Source organism: Chionomys nivalis, chromosome 4 (assembly GCF_950005125.1).
Source record: "Chionomys nivalis chromosome 4, mChiNiv1.1, whole genome shotgun sequence".
Taxonomy (NCBI): Eukaryota; Metazoa; Chordata; class Mammalia; order Rodentia; family Cricetidae; genus Chionomys; species Chionomys nivalis.
In genome coordinates this window covers 77,431,575-77,456,454 of record NC_080089.1, presented here as the reverse complement: position 1 = coordinate 77,456,454, position 24,880 = coordinate 77,431,575, and the positions used below count along the sequence as shown (strand labels likewise).

Here is a 24,880-nt window from a genome sequence, read left to right as displayed (position 1 = left end):
ATATATAGAATTTAGTATATATGCATATTAGAAATACGCATAATATATTAGAAAAATATTTACACACACTCTGTAAACTAATTGAGTTGACAAAACAGACATATCAAAATCAGCCTTTTTTCCCCTTGTGTTGGGACTGAACCCAGAGCCTCATGGATGCTAAGTATCTACTCCATCACTGAAGAACATCCCACTGCCTTTATCTATGTTCTTTAAGTATAATTATAAAAAGTTTTAATAGAAATAAAAACAAGCTTACAACTAGATCCAAAGTACCAACATAGACAATCATTGGCTCTTTCAAATAAGACTGTGCAAGACGGCGGACAGCAGATGGCCAAGTAGCACTGGAAACAAACAAGATACACAAACATCAAAACTTTATTATAACATGTTACCAAATTTCTTTAAGCATGCTGTGTACCAAGCTACTCATGAAAGACATCTTTATGTTTCTGATCTCTGAAATAAGTCAAACAAATTTACAGTTAAATTCTATTGATCTGTCTAGCTGCAGTCAAGCCACTGGACATAACTTTTAAGTTTTTTTTTCCTTTACTTATTCTTTGTTTATATTATCCAAAAGGTTAAGAATGCCTCTATAACATCAAATAAATTTTTACCTATAAAAGGGTAATAAAAGTTTAGTTGTATCTCATTCTTTATAAAAGTCAAAACAAACAAACCACCAAAATTAATCTATATTTATCACACAGTGTCAGCAAGGAAAATCAAGTGTTTAGGCCATACAAATCATTTTAAGTATATTGGTCAAAGGCTATATAAGTTCATACTTTTCTTCAACATATATAAAATAATGAAATTGGTCCCCTTTTGTACCTTCATATACAATGAAATATAACTCCATTTTCTTGAAATGGTAGATAACAGAAAATGAAGTGATTTAGTATTTTTTCCACAGCCATTCAACTATCCTTTCTGTAAACTAAAAATTTTCCATTAATACACAAATGCATTTTATTTGATCAAATCTACCCTTTATTACCCTACTCCCAACTCCTACTAAATTCCTCTCTCCCACCTCCCAAACTTCATGCCTATACCCTTTTTCTGTGTCTTCTTTACACACACACACACACACACACACACACAACCTACTGAGTTCAAATGTGTTGCCACATGCATGTGGGTATAGGGCTACCCACCTTAGCCTAAGAGCCTAACACGGTCCCACCCCTGAAGAAAATTGGCTTTCTACTGGCAAGTGGCAACTGCCTTGAGTATCCCACCCCACGCTGTTTAATCCCTGCTAGGATATTGACTCGATCGATTGTATGCATGTCTTGTGTAGCAACTGCTCACCATGTCCAGAAGACACTGTTTTAAAGTCCTCCCTGATCTATGGTTTCTATATTCTTTCTGCTCAATTCTGTATATTTCATGAGCCTTGTGGGAGGGGGAGTCATATTATTTTAATTACACGCATATGTGTGCATGGGGATATGCTTATGATTGCAGGTGCCCCTACAGGCCAGAGGCATCAGACTTCCTGGAAATGGAGGTACAGGTGGTAGTGGATGCTCATATGTACCTGATGTGGATGCTGGGAACTGAATCTGGGTCCTCTGCATGGGCAACAAGCATTCTTAATCACTGAACCATCTTTCAAACAAAGAATATGGGCCTAGGAAGAATTATTCTTTATAGATTACACAGACAATCATTGTTTTCTCAGTTTTTTTAATATTTATTTATTTATTTATTATGTATACAATGTTTTGTATGTGTGTACGCCTGCAGGCCAGAAGCGGGCACCAGACCTCATTACAGATGGTTGTGAGCCACCATGTGGTTGCTGGGAATTGAACTCAGGACCTCTGGAAGAGCAGCCAGTGCTCTATTCCTCTGAGCCATCTCTCCAGCCACCTCAGTTTTATGTCAGGAAAAGTAATCAGAAATCAAATATTTATCTCTAAAGATAAGTGATCATTTATTCAACATAAGGTCTTTCCAAGAAACACGACTTTCATGTAAAACCCTTTGTGAGCGGCTCAAGCAGGTGAAAGCACTTGCTGCCAAGGCTGACAACCTGATTCCATTCCCAGAACCCACATGGTGGCTGGAACCTACTCCTGCAAGTTGTCCTCTGACCTCTCCACATATGCCACAGTGCATACACACACACAAACAAAAATAAGAATAGTTGGGCATGATAGTATATGGCTTTAATTTCAACACTTGGGAGGCAGATCTCTGTGAGTTTGAGGCCCAGCCTAGTCTACATGGAAAGTTCCAGGCTAGACAGAACTACATATTGTTTCAAAAAAAAAGGTAACAAAAATAACAAACCCATTTATTATGTAGGAAAGGTATAATAGTCAAAGATAAAGTATTCATTGTTACATTCGAGAGCCTCAAAGTACTTTCAAGTAATGCTCTGAAAGGTAGTTGAGAAAGTAACTTAATAGAATAAGTTTTTAATCTACTGATTTCTATTCTGAATACACACATAATTAGGTATACTTACCTTGTCATAATAGTCTGACGGTCTGGGCGTACATCTAACAAAATCTTCATTATCTGGGGTTCAAATCCCATGTCCAACATCTTGTCTGCTTCATCTAAAACCTGCATTCAAAATGAAGAATGTGGCCAATCTCTTTTCTAAACACTTACTTTCCCTATTATCTAAGACATTTCAACTTCTCAAGACCAGAATAAACTTTCTGTGAACAAAGAATGCAGACTGATTTGTTTCACTTGATTCCCAAAAGTTTCTATGGCTACTGAATGAGAAAAACCGAATGTCTAACTTTCCTACTATGCTCAACAGAATGAGAAATAGTTCCAGAATACAAAGCCCTATAAAACAGCCATCCCCCCTTCCCCATTTTTTTTTTTTTTTTTACAAATTCAGTTCTTTTTCCTCCCAGTATTCCAAACCCTTACTCCATGATTACCAAATAGGTTACACTTTTCAGGTTGACAAAGTTATTCATTTGTAGGTCATTCAATCTTCCAGGAGTTGCAATAATGATGTCTACACCTTTTGAAACATCTTGTATTTGTCCATCTCTATCGCCACCACCATATACACAAACACTTTAAAAAAATCCAGAAGTTCATGTTTAAGCAAAGAACATCCCATCATAATGCAAAATTGCAACTAACCTAATCATTTTGGTTACAGATAAGATGAAATAAAAGAATATCTGATGTTTTTAGGAGTAGCCACCCCATTATGCAAACTATCCACACTGCCAGCCTATAATGTCTCCTAAAGAACCATATTTCTACATTTCTGAGCTTTATGACATGGCTATTGTTAATTAAATCAGATTCCTAAGGTATGAAACTAATGAAGATGTCAGAAGCTATGATAATAAAAGGTAAACTCAGAGCAAGAAATTGTTGTGTTATTATAGCACAGCAGTAACTTAAAATGTTATTTATTTATTTATCTTTATTTTACATACATTGGTGCTTTGCCTGAATGTGTGTCTGTGTGAGGGGGTCAGATCCCCTGGAACTAAAACTACAGACAGTTGTGAGCTTCCATGTCGGTGCTGGGAATTGAACCTGGGTCCTCTGGAAGAGCAGACAGTGCGCTTATTGACTAAGCAGTCTCTTCAGCCCCATACAGCAGTGATTTTAATAATACAATGTATTTTTGTTTTGCGATACAAGATTTTTCTGTGGAGCCCTGGCTGTCCTGGAACAGGCTGGTCTTGAACTCAGAGATCCATCTGCCTCTGCCTCCTAAGTGTTGGGATTAAAGGAGTGTGCCACTACTGCCTGGTTATAGTTATGTTTTTTAAGATTTATTTTTACTATTTTAAATTATGTGTTTGTCTGCACACAAGTATGTGCACATAAGTGCATGTGCTCTTGGAGTCAGAGGTGTGGGATTTCCCTGGAGCTGAAGTTCTAAGTGGGTGTGTGCTGACTTAGGTATTAGGAACCAAGCTTGGGTCTTCTGTAAGTGGGCAGGCACTCTTAACTGCTGAGCTAGCTTGTTCGTTCATAAAGTGTACGTTTTAAAGAATTAGAAGGCTTTTGAATGTTTACAACTCAAAAAATGATATTTAAGAAGCCCAGTGGTGGCACATTCCTTTAATCCCAGCACTAGGGAGGCAGAGAAAGGGAGATCTTTGTGACTTTGAGGTCAGCCTTATACACATAGTGAGTTCCAGGACAGCAAGAGAGACCCTGTCTCAAAAAAGAAAGGTTTGAGGAAAGGTTTAATTCAACCTAAACATTACATAATTTATGTACATACCAAAGCATAACATGGTACCCCATTAATAAACATGATTTTATTGTTGTGTACCAATTGAAAATTAATTTGTAGAGCTGGGGTGATAGTTTAGGAACTGAGTATTTGGCAAATATGCACAAGACTGAATTTGAACCAAAGAAACACACATACACACAACTTAAATAACGTGACTACAAATGTGGAGGTAAATATAACACTTATATAGGAATGACTTACCTTTTAAGATCACTATATGAATATTTAGAACATTCAGCTTCTACTTGAAGGGCTAATTCCCGGGTTGGTGTAAGGACTAGCATGCCTGGTCCATTTCTTTGTTCTCTAGCTCTTTAAAAGGGAAACAATAATATTACCTTATTTGTCTCAGGTGCACGGCAAGGTCATTTAGAGCAAGATTTGTAATGATGAGTGCCAAAGAAGCAGAAAAGACATATTTTTACTTTCTGGTGAAGTGTATGATTAGAAAGTTCCTCCTGGCCGGGCGGTGGTGGCGCACGCCTTTAATCCCAGCACTTGGGAGGCAGAGGCAGGCGGATCTCTGTGAGTTCGAGACCAGCCTGGTCTACAAGAGCTAGTTCCAGGACAGGCTCCAAAACCACAGAGAAACCCTGTCTCGAAAAACCAAAAAAAAAAAAAAAAAAAAAAAAGAAAGTTCCTCCTGTAGGCCAGGTGGTGGTGGTGCACGCCTTTAATATCAGCATTTAGGAGGCAGAGGCACGCATTTCTGTGAATCTGAAGCCAATTTGGTCTACAAAGGAGATGCCAGGATAGCCAGAACTGTTACACAGAGAAACCCTGTCTCAGAATAAATAAATAAAAAGTTCCTCATGTAGACTTAATTTTATTAATTACAATTAACATACCTAAAAATAAGCTGCTGGTATAAGTTTCTATAATTTTTATTATAAAGGTAGAGCTACCATAAAATGACAAAAGCCAGAAAATAAGTCACATACACCACAAGTCCACGGCCTCAAATATTGTTCATTTAACATGACATTTTTTTAACATTACATTTTAAATGATAAACATTTTTTCATTGAATAGAACTATATTGGACAATACATTCATAGAAATTTAATTAAACAACATGATTTAGGACAATTTAGGCACTTTGATTCCAGTGTTTTTTATTGACTTTTGGTAGACAGTATCTATTGCTTCCTAAAATGGTTTTATGACCATATACATCATAAGCATAGCCATGTGCAGCCTGGCAAAGAAGAGGCATCACTTTGACCAATGCAAGAAATGACAGAACTTAATTATAGTTTTTGCCATATACTATTAAATCCCTAATAAGAAAATACAGTCAAGGGAGTTCTTACAGTGGTTGAGAGTCTAGGTGGATAAATCCAGGCATTAAATAGGACAGTGTCTTCCCTGTTCCAGTTTGTGCTACTCCAATAAGATCTATTCCTTGTAGAACTATTGGCCACGCCTGTGACTGAAAAAAAAAAGATCAATACTGAAACAAGAATTACAACTCCTCTTCCATTTGTTTATGCCCATCAGCTCTAGGTTTTTAAACACATCTTGTCAGTCATTGGCAGTGCTGCAGGAGGTACCGGGCACATGCTTTTAAGACACAGCTATTCCCTAGTGATTTAACTTCTAACATTTAACAGATATTATCGGGGGGGGGGGAGTGTTCAATGAAATATTGGAGTTAACAAAAGCATACCTGAATTGGTGTAGGTTTTTGAAAGCCTGCTCTTTTAATGTTTTCCATAACTTCTGGGTAACTTTGAAAGGCATCTTCAAATTTACATATAGGGTTAGGGATAGGACGTTTCTCACCATCTTTCAAGTCATCACATGTTATATTAAAATTTTCTTTCCTTTATAGAAAATACAAGTATTAGTGGATTTGTTCAATTGACTTGAGAAAGAAAAGAATATTTCTTTCTCTTTTTTCTTTTTCTTTTTTTCTTTTTTCTTTTTTGGTTTTTCGAGACAGGGTTTCTCTGTTTAACAGTCCTAGCTGTCCTGGAACTAGATCCTGTAGACCAGGCTGGCCTCGAACTCACAGGGATTCACCTGCCTCTGCCTCCCGAGTGCTGGGATTAAAGGCATATGACACCACGGCCTGGCCCAAGGAAAGCATATTTCTTACAGTCAGTTTAGGTAATAGCCAGAAAGTCATTTGTGACTGATTAAAACCAGATTTTTAAGGTGATATAGACTAAGAAATGAAGGGCTGGACGTGGTGGCACACAATTGGAAGTGGAGACAGAAGGACTGAAAGTTTGAGGCCAGCTTGGGCTATACACTCTGTTTCCAAACAAATAAGTAAACAAATGAACAGACAAAAAAAGAAATAGGACTCTGTTTCCCTCTTAAATGAGGGTGCAGAGGTAAAGGAAAACCTGATTCTGTGGGTGAATGAATGAATATGGAAAACAGGACCCAAATATGTGCATGATAATATAAAACTAGGCTAACAAATAGTCCTAAGATGAGTTATTTGACCAAGGCTTAGCATTGTCTCAGTCATCTTTCTGCTACATCTATTTTTTTTTTTTTTTTTTTGCAGAACCTCATGTGGACTTGGCTAGTCTCAAACTCCACACATAGCTTACACTGACCTTGAACTCTTTCCTCATCATCTTACCTCAAACTCCAAAGTGCTAAGATTATAGACATGCACTACTATGCCCACCCATTATTTTTACAGCAAACTTATTATTTGTAAGATTTGTGTCAGTTTTTAAGGTTGCTATTAACGGGATGAAGAGATGGTTCAGTGGTTAAGAGTCCTATTTGCTCTTGCTATCACAGTTTGTAACTCCAGTTCCAGAAGATTTAACACCCTCTTCTGACTTCCTTGGAAACCTAATGTATGTGGTGTACATATATACATGCAGCCCAAACAATCACAAACTCATAAAAAAAAATCTAATGACTTCAGATAAGGACTCAAGAGTTTGAGAAATTATTCTTTGTTTTGTAATAGACAGATAATTGCAGAAAAGTACACCTGGCCAAAACTGAGAGAACAAACTGACTGTAATGTCCAGCTCCAATTGATACATCTGCATCTGAGACAAGCCCTACATCTCAGGCCAGAGGAACATCACCAAAGACAAGGTGGAATGATTATAAGAGCCAGAGGACCAGGTCATCTTTGGTGAAATTGCGTCTTCTAGATATGAGAGTGTAGATGTACCCATGAAATCTCAAATATATTCCTAAATACCAGTTGACATGCCAAGATTGACAGGGGGAATTTCATAAAGAAATGAAGAGCTATAGGGAACTAGTGAATACTGAGGGAGGGAGAATCAGTCATCCCCAAGGACAAAGGCCCTAGCTGATTATTTACCACCAAATAGTAAGCCCTGAAAACATACATATAAGCAACAACAAATGGACTCAGCAGGTTGCTTAATTCATGTAACAATGATATGTAATAGTAACAAAGAGAAAAAAAACATACATTTGAGAAGATGTGGAAGGGACACATGAGGAGTTGGAGGCAGGAGAGGGAAGGGAAAAATGATGTAAGTACAGCACACATATGTGAAATTTTTAAAATGAAAAGACGTGCTGGCCAGATGGCTCAGTGAGTAAAGGTGTGTGACAGTGAAGTTGATGCTCCATCTCTGAGACCCACAGAGTAGGGGAGAAGCAACTGCTGCAAGTGGTCCTTTGGCCTCCATATGTGTGCCAATGCCGTGCATGTATGTATGCACACATACACACATATATAAGTGTAATTAAAAAGCAATGGGATTCATTACAAAAGAAATTACCATATTAAAAAACAATTTTTAAAAGCTTTTCACCTTTTCACTGTTAGCTGCGGATATAGCTAAGTTGTAGAACATTGGCCTCAAATGCATAATGGTACACACTTATAATCTCATCATAAGGAAAGTAGAGGCAGGAGGATAATGTGACATACAGCAGCTCTTATTTTCTTTGAGACGGGGATTTGTATTCCAGACTGTTATCAATCTCATTATATAGACAAGGATGATCTTCAACTTCTGATCCTTGCCTTTATCGAGAGGGCTGGGATTGCAGGCATGTGCCATCTTGCTGTCATGATACTAGGAACCAAACTTAGGGTTTTGTGCATGCTAGGCAATCATTCTACCAATTGAGCTCTATCCTCAGTCCTAGAATTTTTTTCATTTGGCGAGGGTGGGGTAGGGAGGACCAAATGCAGAGTATTGCACATGCCAGGCACGTACTCTACTATTGAGACGTACCTCCAGCCCTAGTATACTTTTGTCAGAATGCATATACTTTAAAATAATAATAAAAGTATAGCAAATATATAAACTAGTAGCAGTTGTCTATTCTCAGCATAAAGGTTTTTTTTTTTTTTTTTTTTTTGGTTTTTCGAGACGGGGTTTCTCTGTGGCTTTGGAGCCTGTCCTGGAACTAGCTCTGTAGACCAGGCTGGTCTCGAACTCACAGAGATCCGCCTGCCTCTGCCTCCCGAGTGCTGGGATTAAAGGCGTGCGCCACCATCGCCCGGCTTTTTTTGTTTTTTTAATGGTTTATTTAACTTTATTTTATGTGCATTGGTGTGAAGGTATCAGATCCCCTGCAACTGGATCTTCAGACAGTTGTGAGCTGCCATGTGGGTGCTGGGAATTGAACCCGGGTCCTCTGGAAGAGCAGTCAGTGCTCTTAACCATTGAGCCACCTCTCTAGCCCCAGCATAAAGTTTTATAAGCTGTACGTAAACATAGTATACTCTGACGAGCATAGCTTTAGTTTACCACCGTCATGTCACCACATACATGTGAATAATGTACTGCATTGTTTATTGCAGCTACAATCACTTCAAAATAGTACTTCTTCAGGTACGTTATAATCTATGGGGTCACTATCATGCAGTTTGAGGTTGACTGTTACATCCCCAGCATTGCATTTAGTTCCTCGGCTATAAGAACCACAGTAAGTGTTCAGGTGCTATCTATGGCCTCTGAGACACAAACAGACCAGCTTCCATCATCACAACTGGACATTTGTTGTTGTTTGTGACAGTCTTGCTGATCTTGAACTCATGATTCTCCTACCTCTGCCTCCTGGGTGCTGGGATTACAGGCATGTGCCACCATGCTCCACTGTAGTATTTGACAACACTGCTCTAAAACTCGTCATGTAAGATGTAGCCAAGGTTTCAGTCGAGCAAACATGAAAGTTGGGAATGGTGTTGGGAATACAACCATTCAACATCCTTACAAGTCAATAGTAAGAACCTAAGAACACTGACATAATGAAACAACTACCCTCCCAGCACTTAGGAGGCAGAGGCAGGCGGATCTCTTGTGAGTTCGAGACCAGCCTGGTCTACAAGAGCTAGTTCCAGGACAGGCTCCAAAACCACAGAGAAACCCTGTCTCGAAAAACCAAAAAAAAAAAAAAAAAAAAAAAAAAAAAAAAGTAAAACAACTACCCACCTCCAGTTGTCTATCTGCACTTTTGACATTGAGCTGGTCGTTGCTGATTCTATGTAAAAGTTTTTCTTAATTGGAGGTAAATCTGGGACAAAGATGACAATCCAAACTTAGATAAAAAACGAGAATGTACATTTACTAACACTTATTCAAAACTACAGATTTCAAACTAGAATAATATTAAGTTCTCTATGCATACAGTTTTTGATAGTTCCACATGTTGCTGTCTAGACTTATGTCAGTCTAAAAGATCTCCTTTTGGTTTCTCTTTCAACTATATTTTTTCACTCAGGAAGGAATCTTTTTAAAAATATTTGTATTTTGTTACTTATTATATATGTGTATACATGTCTCTGTGGATGTATGCCATGTGTATAGGAGCCCGTGGTGGCCAGAAAAGGCATTTAGGTCCGTTGGCAGTTGTGAGTCACCCAACAAGTGTGCTGGGAATTAAACTAGGGTTCTCTGCCAGAGCAGCAGGTATCCTTAACCATTCAGGCATATCTACAGCCTCCAGGAAGGAATCTTTTACATTAAAGGAAAAGAAAGCATGATTTTTTTTCTATGCAGGTCTCACTGTGTAGCTCTGACTGTCCTGGAGCTCACTATGTAGACCAGGTTAACTTCAAATTAACAAGAGATCCACCTGCCTCTGCCTTCTTCATACACTCTGAATGCTGGGATTAAAATGTATAACACTGGGCCTGGCTGGAGAGCATGATTTTTAAAGAAGCCCAACTTACTGCAACAGATGAATTTGCTTTAAAACATTTTAGATTAATTTTAATTTTTCTTCAAAGGTCCATAACATTAGTTTAAAATCTTTCAGATTTATTTATTTAGTTTTGGAGACAAAATTTCATTATGCAGCTCTGGCTGGCCTTAATGTAAGAGATCTGCCTGCCTTTGCCTCCCATGTGCTGGGAATAAAGGGTACTTTATTATGTGGATGAATGTAAGAGATCTGCCTGCCTTTGCCTCCTGTGTGCTGGGAATAAAGGATACTTTTATTATGTGGATGAATGTGTGTCTGCATGTGGGCATGTGAATGTGGCTTGCAGGTCACGGCACTGAATTCCCCCTGGAGCTGATTCTTAGGAACCAAACTCCTGTCTTCTGCAAGAGCAGTACATACACTCTTAATCAAGCCATCTCTTCAGGTCCACACCATTAGCGCTTATTTTTGTAATGTTGACAACCAAACCCAGACCTTCTTGTTCAAAAACTTTCTCTACCACTGATCCACAAATTCCCAGCACCCATACATTTTGGCCTTAAATATAAATCCTCAATTTTCTGAGGTTGTCTCTGTTTGTCTGAGTCTCTCTTTGTGTGAGCATAGTATATGCATGTATGTATGTTTGTATGCATGCATGCATATATGTGTGCATGTGCAAGCCAGAGAATGACGGTGGGTGTCCTCCTTAGTTGCACTCTCATTGAATTTGAAGCTCACCAACTGGCTAGACTGGCTGGCCAGTGAACTCTTAGGATCTACTTGTCTCCATTCCCCAAGCCATGAGATTACAGACGATCAGCACCCATCTTGCTCTATATGTGGTGTTGGAGATCTGAACTTGGTCCTGCTGCTTATGTGACAAGCTCTGTTGTGGCTCTGCAGCCCCTGAGGATGTAAAAGCACCTCTTCTAAGCTTAAATCCTTACACAGTGCCCCATAGCACATCAACTGCCTAAAAACATAACATGTAGAGGTTCAGGCCCACATGATGATATAGTCACTAACACTTTGATTAATTTATTAATAGTGTATTATTTTTGTGTATATATGAAGTATGTGTGAGTGTGTATACAAACATCTGTGTGTGAGAGTAAGTTGCGGTGGGATGGAATGCACCGTCTATGTGTAAATGCAGAGCGCATATCCAAACCGAGGCTATGGTGAAGGCTGCCTGCGCTGTGACACACGTGAGCACGGCCCAAAACGCTTCAGATCTATTATGCTTCTGACTTTGAATTAATGTTTGGTCACTGAGTGTCCAGAAACCTTGTACTGTTGCCACATTTTTCATGACCCTTAAATTCAGTTACATGATCCTACATGGGTCTTGACTCACAGGTTAAGAAGCTGGGTTACAGAAGACATGAACTTCAGTAAAGAAATAGCATCACTGCCTACAAATGGTAGGATACAGCACTGACCTGCCCACTTTTTCTTTTCCCACTTCAAAGCATCTTCTCGAATTTGGTCCCAATCTATCAATGGCTGATCTTCTGTTACACTGTCAAATGTGCTGGTATCTGCTCCAACAGAAGGTTGGACTTCAATAGTATCTGTTAAAAGATTTTTACAAAATTAGCTTTGAAGCAAATCCTGACAGCACAAAATCCCCAATGCAATATTTTTGTGTTTACTTATATGAGGATATTAATATTTGAAATGTAAAGAAATCTGTAATTTCCAGGGTCTAGGGAGATGGTTCTGTGTAAACACAAAGCAAGCATGAGGATCAGATCTGGATCCCCAGCCCCATGTCTGTTCCAGATCTGGATCCCCAGCCCCCATGTCTGCTCCAGATCTGGATCCCCAGCCCCATGTCTGTTCTAGATCTGGATCCCCAGTCCCATGTCTGTTTCAGATCTGGATCCCCAGCCCCCATGTCTATTCCAAGTGGGCATGGAGGTCCTCCTGGATCACAGAACTAGGGAGGTAGACACAGAGGTTCTCTAGAGCAGGCTGGCTAGCTCGAGTAGCTCAGTCAGTAAGGTCTGCATTCAGATCAAAGACCCTATCTAAAATAGGTGGAGAGCACTCAGATCTACGGCCGGCCTCTGAACACAAGTCAGAGCACACACACACAGGACCAATCTTTACCCTTAATACTAAAGTATGCATTAAAGAGTTCTCTCATTTTAACTTACCTATGGCTAAAAGTAAAACTAGATTAAACCGTAACAGTTAAGTAGCCATAGGTATTATGTATGTTTTTTACATCCATTTATTTTTGCTTATTTTTACAGTGTGTGTGTGTATATGTGTGCACTCACATGTCCCTGAATATGCCATGGGGTACAAGTCACAGGACAACATGTAGGAAGTAGTTTTCCCTTTCTACTATATGCGTTCTGGGGATAGAACTCAGGTCAGTTTGTTATTCTTGGTGGCAAGCACCTTTACTGACATTATGTAATTTAAAAAAGCCAAAGTAATCTAGCCCTTTATTGAAAAAAATGTGTAGATCTGGAACATCTAAAGCCTTGCCTGAGGAAAGGAATCAAGTATGATGTTTATAACACTAAAAAAGAACCAGGTATGGTGAAGCGCATTTGTATTCCCATTTCTCCAGAGGCTGAGGTGAATGGATTATGAGTTTGAGATCACCTTGTCCTACATATGGAGACTCCGCATCACAGAAGAGAATAAAACCAATAAAAAATAATGGTAAAAAGTATCTTTAAAATACGACAGGGAAAAAAAAATCAATGAAATAATTCCTAATGATATTCTGCTATACTTATAGACTGGAGCCTAGTATAACCGTCACCAGAGAGGCTTCATTCAGTAACTGATGGGAGAAGACCCAGGGCCAAAACATTAGGTGGAGCTCAGGGAATCCCACAGAAGAGGGAAAGAGGGACTATAGGAGTCAGAGGGGTCAAGGACATCAGAAGAACATAGCCCACATAACCAACCAGGGCTCACAGGGGGCTCACAGAGACTGAAGCCATCAGGGAGTCTGTAAGGGTCTGACCTAGGTCCTCTGCATACATGTTACAGTTATGTAGCTTGGAGTTCTTGTGGGACTCCTAACAGTGGGAGTGGGAGCTGTCTCTGACTCTTTTGTCTGCTTTTGGGGCCCTTTTTCCCCGCTGAGTTGTCTGTCAGCCCTAATATGAAGGTTTGTACCTAGTCATATTGTAACTTGTTATACCATGTTTGGTTGATATCCATGGGACGCCTGCTTTTTTCTTTAAGGGAAATGAAGGAGGAGTGGATCGGAGGGAGAGGGGAGGTATGAGAAGGGCCTGGGAAGAGAGGAGGGAGGGAAAACTGTGGTTGGGATGTAATATATCAGAGAAGAATAAATAAAATTAAATAAAATTAAAAAATATCCAGAGCAGCTGGGCATGGTGGTATATGCCTTTAATCCCAGCACGTGGGAGGCAAAGGCAGGCAGATCTTTATGGGTTCAAGGCCAGCTTGGTCTACAAAGAGTTCCAGACCAGCCAAAGGCTACATAGTGAGAATCTGTCTCAATAACAACAGCAATAACAACAATAAACTAAAGCACTTAAGCGTGTAAAGATTACTTACCAACTTTGTGCCCTGGAATGTAATTTTGTTGTTTTTTAACAACATTATCTATCACTGTTTTTGCTTTTGTTTGCATGGCTTTATTACCAAAAATTTTGATTTCTGCCTCAGGACTTCCTTTTATTACCTAGATAAAAGGAAGAAACAAAGGTGAGATTGAAGTCTCCTCATCAAGCCTAATAATTACTCTACTTCAAACAGTAAGAAAGAATATAAACATGGTCTTGCTACTATTCCATACCCAGTTTGACCGGGATCCTATGTGTCCTGATGGGTAACAATGACAATCTGTAAACTTAAATTCAGAACACACTGGTAGAGGGAAAAATAAACAATACAGGGGCTGCCCAGATGGCTCAGCAGTCAAACAAACTCGCTCCCAAAGCCTGACTTTCAGTTCAATCTCTGGATCCCACTGAAGATGGGAGAGAACCAATTCTGTAAGATTTTTCTGAATGCCACACACAACCCTCTGGTGTTTGTGCTCCCCCCCACATAAAAAATAAATTTAAAATAAAAGGATTCTCTAAGTATTACATGTATGCAATGATAGAGTTAGTTTTGCTTTTAGTTTAGTTTTTTTGAGACAGGGTTTCTCTGTGTAGCCCTGGTTGCCCTGGAATTCACTCTGTAGACCAGGTCAGCCTTCAACTCAGAGAGCGGCCTGCCCTTGTCTCCTGAGTGCTGGGATTAAAAGTGTGCATCACCACTGTCGTGCAGATTTAGGTTTTCAAGGCTAGGGTAATGAGAACTAGGATAGAATACAATTTATTACACCACTGAGGACTGAATCAAGAGCTTCACACAGGCCAGGGAACTATCTCCCAGCCCTCTTTCCACTTTGTATTTTTTTTTTTTTTTTTTTTTTTTTTTTTTTTTTTTTTTTTTTTTTTTTTTGGTTTTTCGAGACAGGGTCTCTCTGTAGCTTTGGTGCCTGTCCCGGTCCACTTTGTATTTTGAGACAGAGTCATGCTAATTTACCCGGGGTTGGCTATGAACTCACACTGTAGCCCAGGCAGGCCTTGAACTTGTGATCTTCCTGAGCAAATGGGTTTATAGCCCACAGCACCAGGGCTAGCAAATGACATATTTAAATGTACTCATCAATATTTATCTTGAAAACTACTCTACGTCAAGTGTTGTCTTTCTTGGCTGGTTATTCAATGTTTGTCAACTCCAGGGTTTACAGATATAAACAACTCTGTGTTAAGTGCTAAATGAAGCCATTATAAGATGCTGGGAGGATGTCATAACTTGGCTCATCTGAAGCTCAGCAGAAGTTTCCTAGAAAGAGACAACTACAGGGTGACAATGTGAGGAAGTATATGGCAGTCTTCAAATATGCCAGGCCAAGTGGACTATGCCAAGGAGTCTGGGATTACCAGGCTTAGTTCTTAGCTGCTGCGGGTAGTGTACACATGTAATTCCACCATTCATGGGCTGAAGGACAGGAGACTCTGGAGTTATAGGGCCAGTCTGAACTAAACACCATGTTCCAGGCCAATCTGTGCTGAAAATTGAGACCTTGGATTGGGCTGGTGAGATGGTTCGGTGGCCCAGTGACCTGAGCTAGATCTCTAAGAACCACATACTGAAAGAGAACCGACTCCTGAATGCTCCTCTCTGACCTCCACATGTCACAGGTGCTAGTATACTAATGCACACATATGTACACACTCACAAATAAATATAATAAAAAATAAAGGGTCTGATATGTTTTTCTGTGGTAGAATGCTTGCCTAGAATACACATGAGACTGTGGGTCCAGTCCCCAGTACCCCAACTAAATAGTTAAAAAAAAAAATCAAAGACTAGAGAACCACCAAAGGTTCTTATGCAGAAAAGGAACTATATGACTATATTTTAGGGGACTCCTCTGACTAGTGGGGAATGGTGAGGAGACTAGAAGAAAGCTGGACAACTAAGGGAAATGAAAACCATGGCATCCGCCTGCAAAATACAGGGTAGAGACAAGACTCTGCAGAAGACAAGGGTTGCTTTCTCGGCCTGAGAGTTTAGTGGCACCTTTCACTGTCAGTACGATTAAGAACATGAAGAGCCCCGGCTGCTCACTTCACCATGTTAAGCACAAAGCAGATGCTAGTCAGGGGCTCCTTATGAAGAGCTACGCTCTCAGGGGTCAAGAACACAAATCACTTACCTGTATTCTAGTGTTTGTTGTATTTTGGATTTCTCTAATTTTTGACCCACCACGACCTGTTTAAAAAAAATAAAGAAATCTATGATTATGAACTGAAATCTATGTAGTTCCTCAAAGGCCTTTGTGTGGCTCGTCCTCAGATCATTCCAGGGCAGGTTCTTAGGGTGCAGGAAATATTCTCTCTTTTCGAAGGGGGCAGAGGCTGACATTTCATATTTGTTGTTTGTTTGTTTGTTTGTTTGTTTATTTATTTATCTGAGACAGGGTTTCTCTGTTTAACAGCCCAGGCTGTCCTAGAACTCTCTTTGTAGACTAGGCTGGCCTCAGACTCACAGAGATCCGCCTGCCTCTGCCTCCCGAGTGCTGGGATTAAAGGTGTGCATCATGACATTTAGCAGATATTTCACATTGTGAGCATAGTAGACGGCATCTTTCACTGAGATGAAGGCAAAAAGAGTCTATTCCAGCAATACAGAAATTGGATCCAAACTGCATTGAAAACAATGTAAAGAAATTGGAGACACTGTTAACAATAGCAAAATTCAGGATTTTGTGTGTGTGTGTTTTGTTTGTTTGTGTTTTAAGACAATGACTCACAAAGCATCCCCAACTGGCCTTAAACGCAAGGCAATCCTCCTGCTTTGCCTCCTAAGTAGAGGCATTTCAAGCACTGAGCCACCACATCTAGCAAAGGAGGATGGAGTACAGCTGAGTGGTATAGCACCTGCCTGAGTAGCATACCTAAGACCCTGGTTATAATCCCTGCAAATTCGAAGGGTGAGGGATTTGAACAGATGTTCTTCAGAAACATTTAAGTCTATAAAGTGTTCAGCATCTCTTAAGAGTGAAACAGACTATAATCACAAAAAGATTGCCTTCTTTTTTTGTTTTAAAAAGATTTTGTTAATTTTAAAAACATGGTTTCCTAGTTAGGATTTCTATTGTTGTGATAAAACACCATGACCAAAAAGCAAGTTAGAGAAAAGGGTTATTTGGTTAATGCTTCCAGATCATAGTCAATCATTGGAGGAAGTCAGAACAGGAACTCAAGCAGGGCTGGTATCAGGAGGCAGGAGCTGATGCAGAGGCTATGGAGAGGAGCTACTTACTGGCTTGCTTGTACCTTGAGGATTTGCTTGGGCCCAATCTTGTATATACCACTTCCATTTGATAATAAACTGTTTCTATGCAAGTCCTACTTGACTTGGTGGCCCACTGTCAAACATTCAGTTTACACTAAGACCCAATAGTAGACCAATATCCCTCTTTTAAAGGGAGAAGAATATGCAGATGATGGTTGAGCCTTGCTCCAAAATCCCAAAGGTCTTCTGTGATTCATCTAGAGGGACTTGTCAAAGGTACAAGCAGCATCCTTATTGGCCACTGACACCTCAAGTATCATAGGTCTTGCTGGATCATATGGTCCAAGAGGTAGAGCAGCCTGAACTGCAGCCTGGACCTGTTGAGGAGACTTCTCTTGTTCCAGGACCAACACAAAGCTAGCAGTTTTCCAAGTCACTTTAGTATGGGACAGAGTAGCACACCCAAGTGAGGAATGTGCTGTCTTCAGAATCTGAAGAGGCCCAGTAAACATTGTGCTTGGTGGTGGGAAGGGACAGCTTCAATAATTTATCCTTCACCTTAGAAGGAATATCTCTGCATGCCCCCATACCACTGGACTCCTAAGAATTTCACTGAGGGCCGGGCGGTGGTGGCGCACGCCTTTAATCCCAGTACTCGGGAGACAGAGGCAGGCAGATCTCTGTGAGTTCGAGGCCAGCCTGGTCTACATGAGCTAGTTCCAGGACAGGAACCAAAAAAGCTACGGAGAAACCCTGTCTCGAAAAATCAACAACAACAACAACAACAAAAAAAGAATTTCACTGAGGTAGAAGGCCCTTGAATTCTGGTTGGATTTATTTCCCATCCTCTGATATGCATATATGTTATCAAAGTGGTTGCTACCTCCTGTTCATTCGATCCAATAAGCATAATGTCATAAATATAGTACACCAGATTGATATTTTGTGGAAGAGACAAACAAATGATCAAGATATTTTCTTTTTTTCTTTTTCTTTTTTTTATTTGTTTTTTTGTTTTTTTTTTTGTTTTGTTTTTTCGAGACAGGGTTTCTCTGTGGTTTTGGAGCCTGTCCTGGAACTAGCTCTTGTAGACCAGGCTGGCAAGATATTTTCTAAATTATGACACAGAGCAGAAAAAAAACTGTAAAGGTATACTGTTGCCCTTGTCAACTGAAAGCAAATTGTTTTTGGTGGTCCTTACAGTCAGGTACCGAGGAAAAGGCATTTGCTAGATCATACCATGTACCTACCAGATGTGTTAATTTGCTCAAGTAAGGACACTCTTACATCTGGTACAGCCGCTGCAACTGGAGTTACTACCTGATCGAGTTTTTGATAGTCAGTTGTCACTCTCCACAACCCATCTGTCTTCTGCACTGGCCAGATAGGAGAGTTAAAATGGCGCCCAGACATGGGGCACTGAACCTACAGAAAGCCTGAGAAAGCTTGGGAAAGAATAGAGTAAAGCATGTTTTCTTGGTAGCAACAGTTTCTCGGGTCTGCTCTGCTTGCTAGAGGCAAGCAAGTGCTCTCATCTAAGAGAGGCTTCCTGACTCAGCTTCAGCTGCAAAAACTTGCAGCTCTCTTAAGAGGTCCTGCCACGAAACACTTAAATGGTATTGATAAAAGCTGAACGCATGCTTTTCGGTTTTCAGCCGTAGCAGGAAAAAATGTGCTGTTTAAAAATGCCGTCTTTCTGGGTCGTCCTGCCAGGGCAAACTCTGACTGTTTGAGGCAGGAGGTCAGCTACAGAGAGAGCATTTGAGTGTTGTAGCTTGTTTGCTAGCAAGGACCTTGAAACACCACAGAGTTGTGGTGATAAACATGGCTACAGCCGGTACCTCTGCCATGAGGCTGTAAAGCTAAGGAATGGGCTGGATTTAGCTGGCAAAGCCATGGCTTTAATCCTACCCATATTGCTCAGTAATTTGAAGGCTCATGTGGTCAGATAAAAAAAAGAGAGATATGCAGTAAAGAGAGACTCAAAAACAAAACAAAAGAAAATTTCTAAATGATTTACAGTGTGTAAAAAATATATGCAGGCTAAAAGAAAGGAAGGAAGAAAGTAGTTGGGTGTGGTAGTACACACCTTTAATCCCAACACTTAGGAGACAGAGGGAGATTGACCTCTGTGACTTCAAGGTGTGGTAGCACACGCCTTTAATCCCAATGCCTGGGAGGCAGAGACAGACACATCTCTGAGAGTCAAAGACAGTCTGGTCTACAGAGTTATTCCAGGACAGATATATACAGAGAATATAAAACAAAAATAAAAATAAACAAAATAGAGTTAAAATAAAGCTGCACAAAGATGGAAAATACACAGAGAATCTTGATACTATATACTATTATGCTCTGTTTGAATTGTTTGAATGCTGAGGAAGGAGCAACAGATGCTAAAAGATATTTGTTTATAAATGCTGCTGAACTAATCCAAGATAGATATTTTCAAAATACCTTGACTTCAGAATTTGGATCTAAGGATATGATACTTTGGAAAAGAGTTTCTTCTTTTGTTTTCACAGCGGATGAAACCCCGTGGATTTCTTCTATTTCAATATGGTATGATAGACCACGCCCTCCTGAAAGGTTGCTGTGAACACCTTCAGAAAATTACTCTGCTCAGCTGCCGACTGAGATGAACCTAGCAGACAGGTTATCCCATAAAAGACCCGAATAACAGTGCCCCCATTCAGCAGGAAGCAGTTTGGAGAGAAATAACTACGTCCATATTCCCAAATATTGTTTATAAATGTTCTTTTACATTTAAAGGGGGATATGATATAGGTATGAATAATTTGCATTGATATGGATTTTGCTTTAGTGATTTAAATTTAAGGTCAATTTTGTTATATGTATATGTATTTCTGATATTGATTAAGGTATTGTGATTGTGTAGCTCATGTAAAAATGTTATGTATATAAGTTGTTAATGAATAGTTATCTATAATAGTCAAGTTTGTAGTCATGTTAGATTTTCTAGATGCACATAGATATATTTTAGATAGGCATTCTTCATATCTTTCAAAGATTATAAAATATGGCATTTTAAGTGTTTTAATAGCTTAGAGTTTTTTATGACAATGAGACACGTCTGCTCCTGGCAGCACCAATCTGCTTCAAGGAGAAAGAAGATGGGCATCGAAGAGGCGCCTTATGGAGTTTGATAGCCATTTGAGCAAGAAACTGCTCTTGCCTGGACTATTGTATAAACTGGACACAGAGAACCTGCAGAGAGAGGACTGCTGAACTTGCCTAAAGGTGAGATGATCTTTCGGGGCTCCTGATTTATGAAAGAGTCTGCGAGACATTCTGTAGGACACAGCAGATAGTGACTGAACTGCCTTTGAAATTTCCTGCTTCATGGAAAAGTCTGCTGGATACTATGGGCCTGAAGGCTGAAGATTGATGCCCCAACGGTACAGAGGAACTTTGGGTGACTGTTCAGGCAGCAAGATGTCTCTGTCATTTCTAGAGTTTAGAAGTTGCTTACTTTTTGTTTGCTTAGGTAATACTGTATTCTTCTGGAGTCTTTGATGGACTTGAAGAATAGATAGATAGTTATAGTTATAGTTTTCCATTGTTATGATAAAAGATAAAATAGATATAAATATTGTAACTGTAATTCTTGCTTGATAACTGTTTTGTTATATGTAATTTTGCTATGTTAAAGTTAAAGCCTTCCTTTTTTTTTTTTAAACAGAAAAGGGGAAATGATAGAGGAAGGTCATTGGCTAATAAAGAAACTGCCTTGGCCCATTTGATTGGCCAGCCTTTAGGTGGGTGGAGTAAACAGAATAGAATGCTGGGAGGAAGAGGAAGTGAGCTCAGATGCAGGGCAGCTCCTCTGAGAGACAGACGCCATGCTCTCCTCTCCAGAGCAGACGCGATGAAGCTCCGACCCAGGATGGACGTAGGCTAGAATCTTCCCGGTAAGCGCACCTTGGGGTGCTACACATATGAACAGAAATGGGTCAAGCAGTGTTTAAAAGAATACAATTTGTGTGTCGTTATTTTGGGGCATAAGCTAGCTAGGCGACCAGGGAGCTAGGCTGTGGGAAGAGGCCCGCAGCTCCTTCAACAGAGATAGATGTGTGGGAGCCAACACTGATGCATCTTTCATGTTCCTGACGGTGGCATTAATTTCTGCAGTTCCTTCAGGGATGCAATATTGTATTTGGTTCACTATTTTCTTTAACAGAGGCAACTCTAACCCTTCCACACATAATAGCCATCACTCCACAGGTCAGGGAACCAATATGAGAATTCTGCCAACTTCTAACTATATCAATCCTAATTATACATTCTGAAACTGGGGAAATATAACCACCAGATGAGTTCAGGGAACGATTATGAGTTGGACACCAGCCAAAACTCCATTAGTTACCTGACCTCCATAATTCCCTACTTTAATGGGAGGGCCACAATATTCCTTGAGATCTCCGGGAATCAGTGTCAATTCAGAACCAGTATCCAAGCAATCCCGGAAAGTTGTTTCCTTTCTCCTAATGTACAGTTATCCTTATAAAAGGCTGTAGGTCCCTCTGGGGAAGAACTGGAGAAAGGTCAACTGTGAATGGAAATAAGGCTGGGTGTCTCAACTGGTCTTCTGTGGAATATGCGGGAATCCCAAAGAGGTAGGCTCCATTGCAAGGCTCGGACAAGCAGGCAAAGAAGGAACACTTCCTTCTTGCATTGTCTTTACATAGGACTCCAGCAGAAGTTGTGGTCCCTCCTGTCTCAAGATCTGGATCACAAGTGTGCCCTCCATTCTGTACTTCACTTCATTTCAGATATAGTCAAGTTGACAACCACGAATAGCTATCACACAGGGTCTCACTATATAGTGTCAACCTGCCTGATCTTGATATATAGACCAGAAGTGCTTCTACCTCCAGAGGGCTGGGGTTGAAGACCTACATCACCATGTCCAACTTTATCCTTCTCTTTAAAAAAGGTAATTAGCAGCTGGGCGGTGGTGGCGCACACCTTTATCCCAGCACTTGGGAGGCAGAGGCAGGCGGATCTCTGTGAGTTAGAGGCCAGTCTGGTCTACAAGAGCTAGTTCCAGGACAGGCTCCAAAGCTACAGAGAAACCCTGTCTTGAAAAAAAAAAAAACATAATAATCAGCAGTACTTGGTATTGAACCAAGAGCTTTGTGCATGCTAGGCTCCATGGACCCATATCACTACCACTAGGATGGCTATTATTTAAAACAAATCACGTGTTTGATAAGGATTTGGACAAATTGGAAAACAAACAAACAAAAAAACCCTGCGATCTAATCCAGCAATTGCCACGTCTGAGCACACATGTAATAAGAACTAGAAGCATGGTGGCGATTATCTCCACTGCTGTGCTCACAGAGGTGCTACTCATGAGAGTGAAAAACTGGAAGCAACTCAAACATCACTAAGGGATAGTGAATAACCACAACAGTGGAAGAGACATATAATATGGAGTTAACTTTCTGTCTTAAGGAAATTCTGTCAGATACTGAGAAACAAATGATGATTGTGGGCATTATTTCAGCACAGTGAGCCCCCATCTCAAACTACAGTGTCTTGATTCTACTTGAGGATCTAAAATAAAATGCTCCAGCAGCACAGAAAATCGATGCAGAGGTCCAAGAACAAGGAAAAGTGAGTTGAGAAATGGCATAGTTCTAATCATGGGAGAGCTGGGATACAATCTTCCATTTATCATTAATACTGAGCTATATATTTATTTTTAAATACAAAAATAAGGTGAGGCTGGGTAGCTGATTAAGGGGAAAGTATTTGCTTAACCTTTATGAAGCTCTGGGTTCAATCCTGAGCACCAACAGGAAGGAAAAGAGAGTGAAGAAGCCGGGCAGTGGCGGCACACGCCGTTAATCCCAGCACTTGGGGGTTCAAGGCCAGCCTGATCCACAAGAGCTAGTTCCAGGACAGACTCCAAAGCTACAGAGAAACCCTGTTTCCAAAAAAACAAAAACAAACAAAAAACCCTATTGGCTCTCTGGTGAGGATCCTGTTCAAATACTGGGATTCTTGTTCAGATTCTTCGAGCATGAACCTTGGAAACGGAATCTGTCTACTCCAGTAAACAGCCTTAAAAATACGATAAATATGCTACAACGCAGGTTTTTAGAACTAAAAATATTAACTCCAAGGACCCAGGGAACAAAAAACTGTAACTGGAGCTAGGAATTAACGCCAGAGGGAAACATCCCCAACACTGTTCATGCATCTCGGAAAACCTGAACATTGCAATCCTAGGACTCCCCGGTGCAGCTTTCCGCAGTTCAGTTCACCTTAAGCTAAACTATGGCAAAGCCCAGGCTCTGGCTTGTCACTACCGCACCCTCTGGGCTCACCCTCGAGGGCACCCAGCTTCACCGCGGACCCCGCGCGAGTCTCCCAGGAGGTTCTCTCCCGCACACCCCGCCGGCCGCCCCAGAACCGCGTCCCGCGCTGCTCCCGCCGCCCACCCGCGCTCACCTATCACCGCGCCCACCACGTCGTTCTTCACCCCGAAGCAGAGCGGCGGTTCGCGGCGGCTGGCGGAGGCCGTGGCCTCGGCGGTGGCACCCGCTGGCTCTCTCAAGCCGCCGGCAGCCCCTCTGCTGCTGCCGACCCGGCCCCTCCGGTTAGGTTCCTCCGCCGCCGTTCGACCGGCGCTGCGGGACCCCGCCGAGCTTCGCCGGGGAGCAACGCTCGAAGAGGAAGCGTTGGCTGCGGACTCCCGCCTAGACATGGCTCTCAGGAGAGCCGCGCGTCGCACGTCGCACGTCGTTTCCCCCCGACTCTGCAGCACAGGCCGCGGCGTCGGAGAAGCTCTGCTGCCGCCCGCGAGCTCGCCCGCCAGTCCTCGGCGCGCTCATTGGTCGCCGCGCCTCGGGGGCGGGGCCTGCCCGGCCTGGCCAATCCGCGCTCACAGTCACGCGGCCGCCTGGACCTGTAAGTCTCCTGGTGTCAGCCAGCCTGAGGACGTCGCACCTTTGAGCCTGGGACACGATCTCAACCGTGCCTCGAAATTCACGTTCAAGCCGGACTGATGGTGCAGGCTTAAGATCTGGGGCAGGAGGGTCTGTGCGACAATGGATTTAAGGTCAGCCTGGCAATTTAGTAAGACTCTTTAAAACGAAAATAAACTGATCAAAGCTTTGGGGATACAGCTCAGGTGTGGGGCGCTTCCCTACCATAGAAGACTCTATGTACAATCTCCAATTGCTAATATAAGTAAAAGACTAGAGGCAAGGCTGAAGCACATCTCGCTTTGCAAGGATTCTGGAGCTGGATACACTCCTTCAGGTCTGGGCTAAACCACAGCGTCTCTGCTGGGATTGGGATCCTCAAATTGTCTGAACATGTCTCAGAGGGTCAACCATCCCTCAGAGGACACTTAGAATCTTAGCACTGTGCTTGTAGGGACAGGGGGAAAAGTGTAGGATCGGGTCCATCCTAGGCGAAATAATTACATACAATTAACTATAGTATTAGGTTCCTGAAGCTAGACTTAATCCTCCTTTCAGGGGCTCAAGTGCTGGGATTACAGATCACTGCCATCATACCCAGATATAGCAACAGCACAGAATGGGGTATGGATAAGGAGTTCAAGAAGACATGAGGAGCAGAGCAAGTCTTGAATGTCCCTACAGTATCTGATCCTTAATCTGAAATGGGTAGTTAGCAGCCTTTAGAAATGACTTTGCTGGGATTAAA

At 41.2% G+C, this 24,880-nt stretch overlaps 1 protein-coding gene across 1 annotated transcript in view; it reads right to left on the bottom strand.

Moving 5' to 3' along the window:
* The window catches only part of Ddx43 (DEAD-box helicase 43), a 31,604-nt gene extending 7,692 nt beyond the window's left edge, over window positions 1-23,912 (bottom strand). Inside the window, exons 1-11 of the mRNA XM_057768600.1 lie at window positions 23,657-23,912; window positions 16,092-16,147; window positions 13,931-14,057; window positions 11,818-11,949; window positions 9,661-9,742; window positions 5,925-6,081; window positions 5,569-5,687; window positions 4,457-4,567; window positions 2,922-3,063; window positions 2,489-2,589; window positions 260-347 (exon numbers count right to left, since the gene is read on the bottom strand). Of these exons, the coding sequence (XP_057624583.1) occupies window positions 260-347; window positions 2,489-2,589; window positions 2,922-3,063; window positions 4,457-4,567; window positions 5,569-5,687; window positions 5,925-6,081; window positions 9,661-9,742; window positions 11,818-11,949; window positions 13,931-14,057; window positions 16,092-16,147; window positions 23,657-23,912 (1,371 nt within the window). The remainder of the gene's footprint in view (window positions 1-259; window positions 348-2,488; window positions 2,590-2,921; window positions 3,064-4,456; window positions 4,568-5,568; window positions 5,688-5,924; window positions 6,082-9,660; window positions 9,743-11,817; window positions 11,950-13,930; window positions 14,058-16,091; window positions 16,148-23,656) is intronic.
* Window positions 23,913-24,880: the final 968 nt, after the last annotated feature.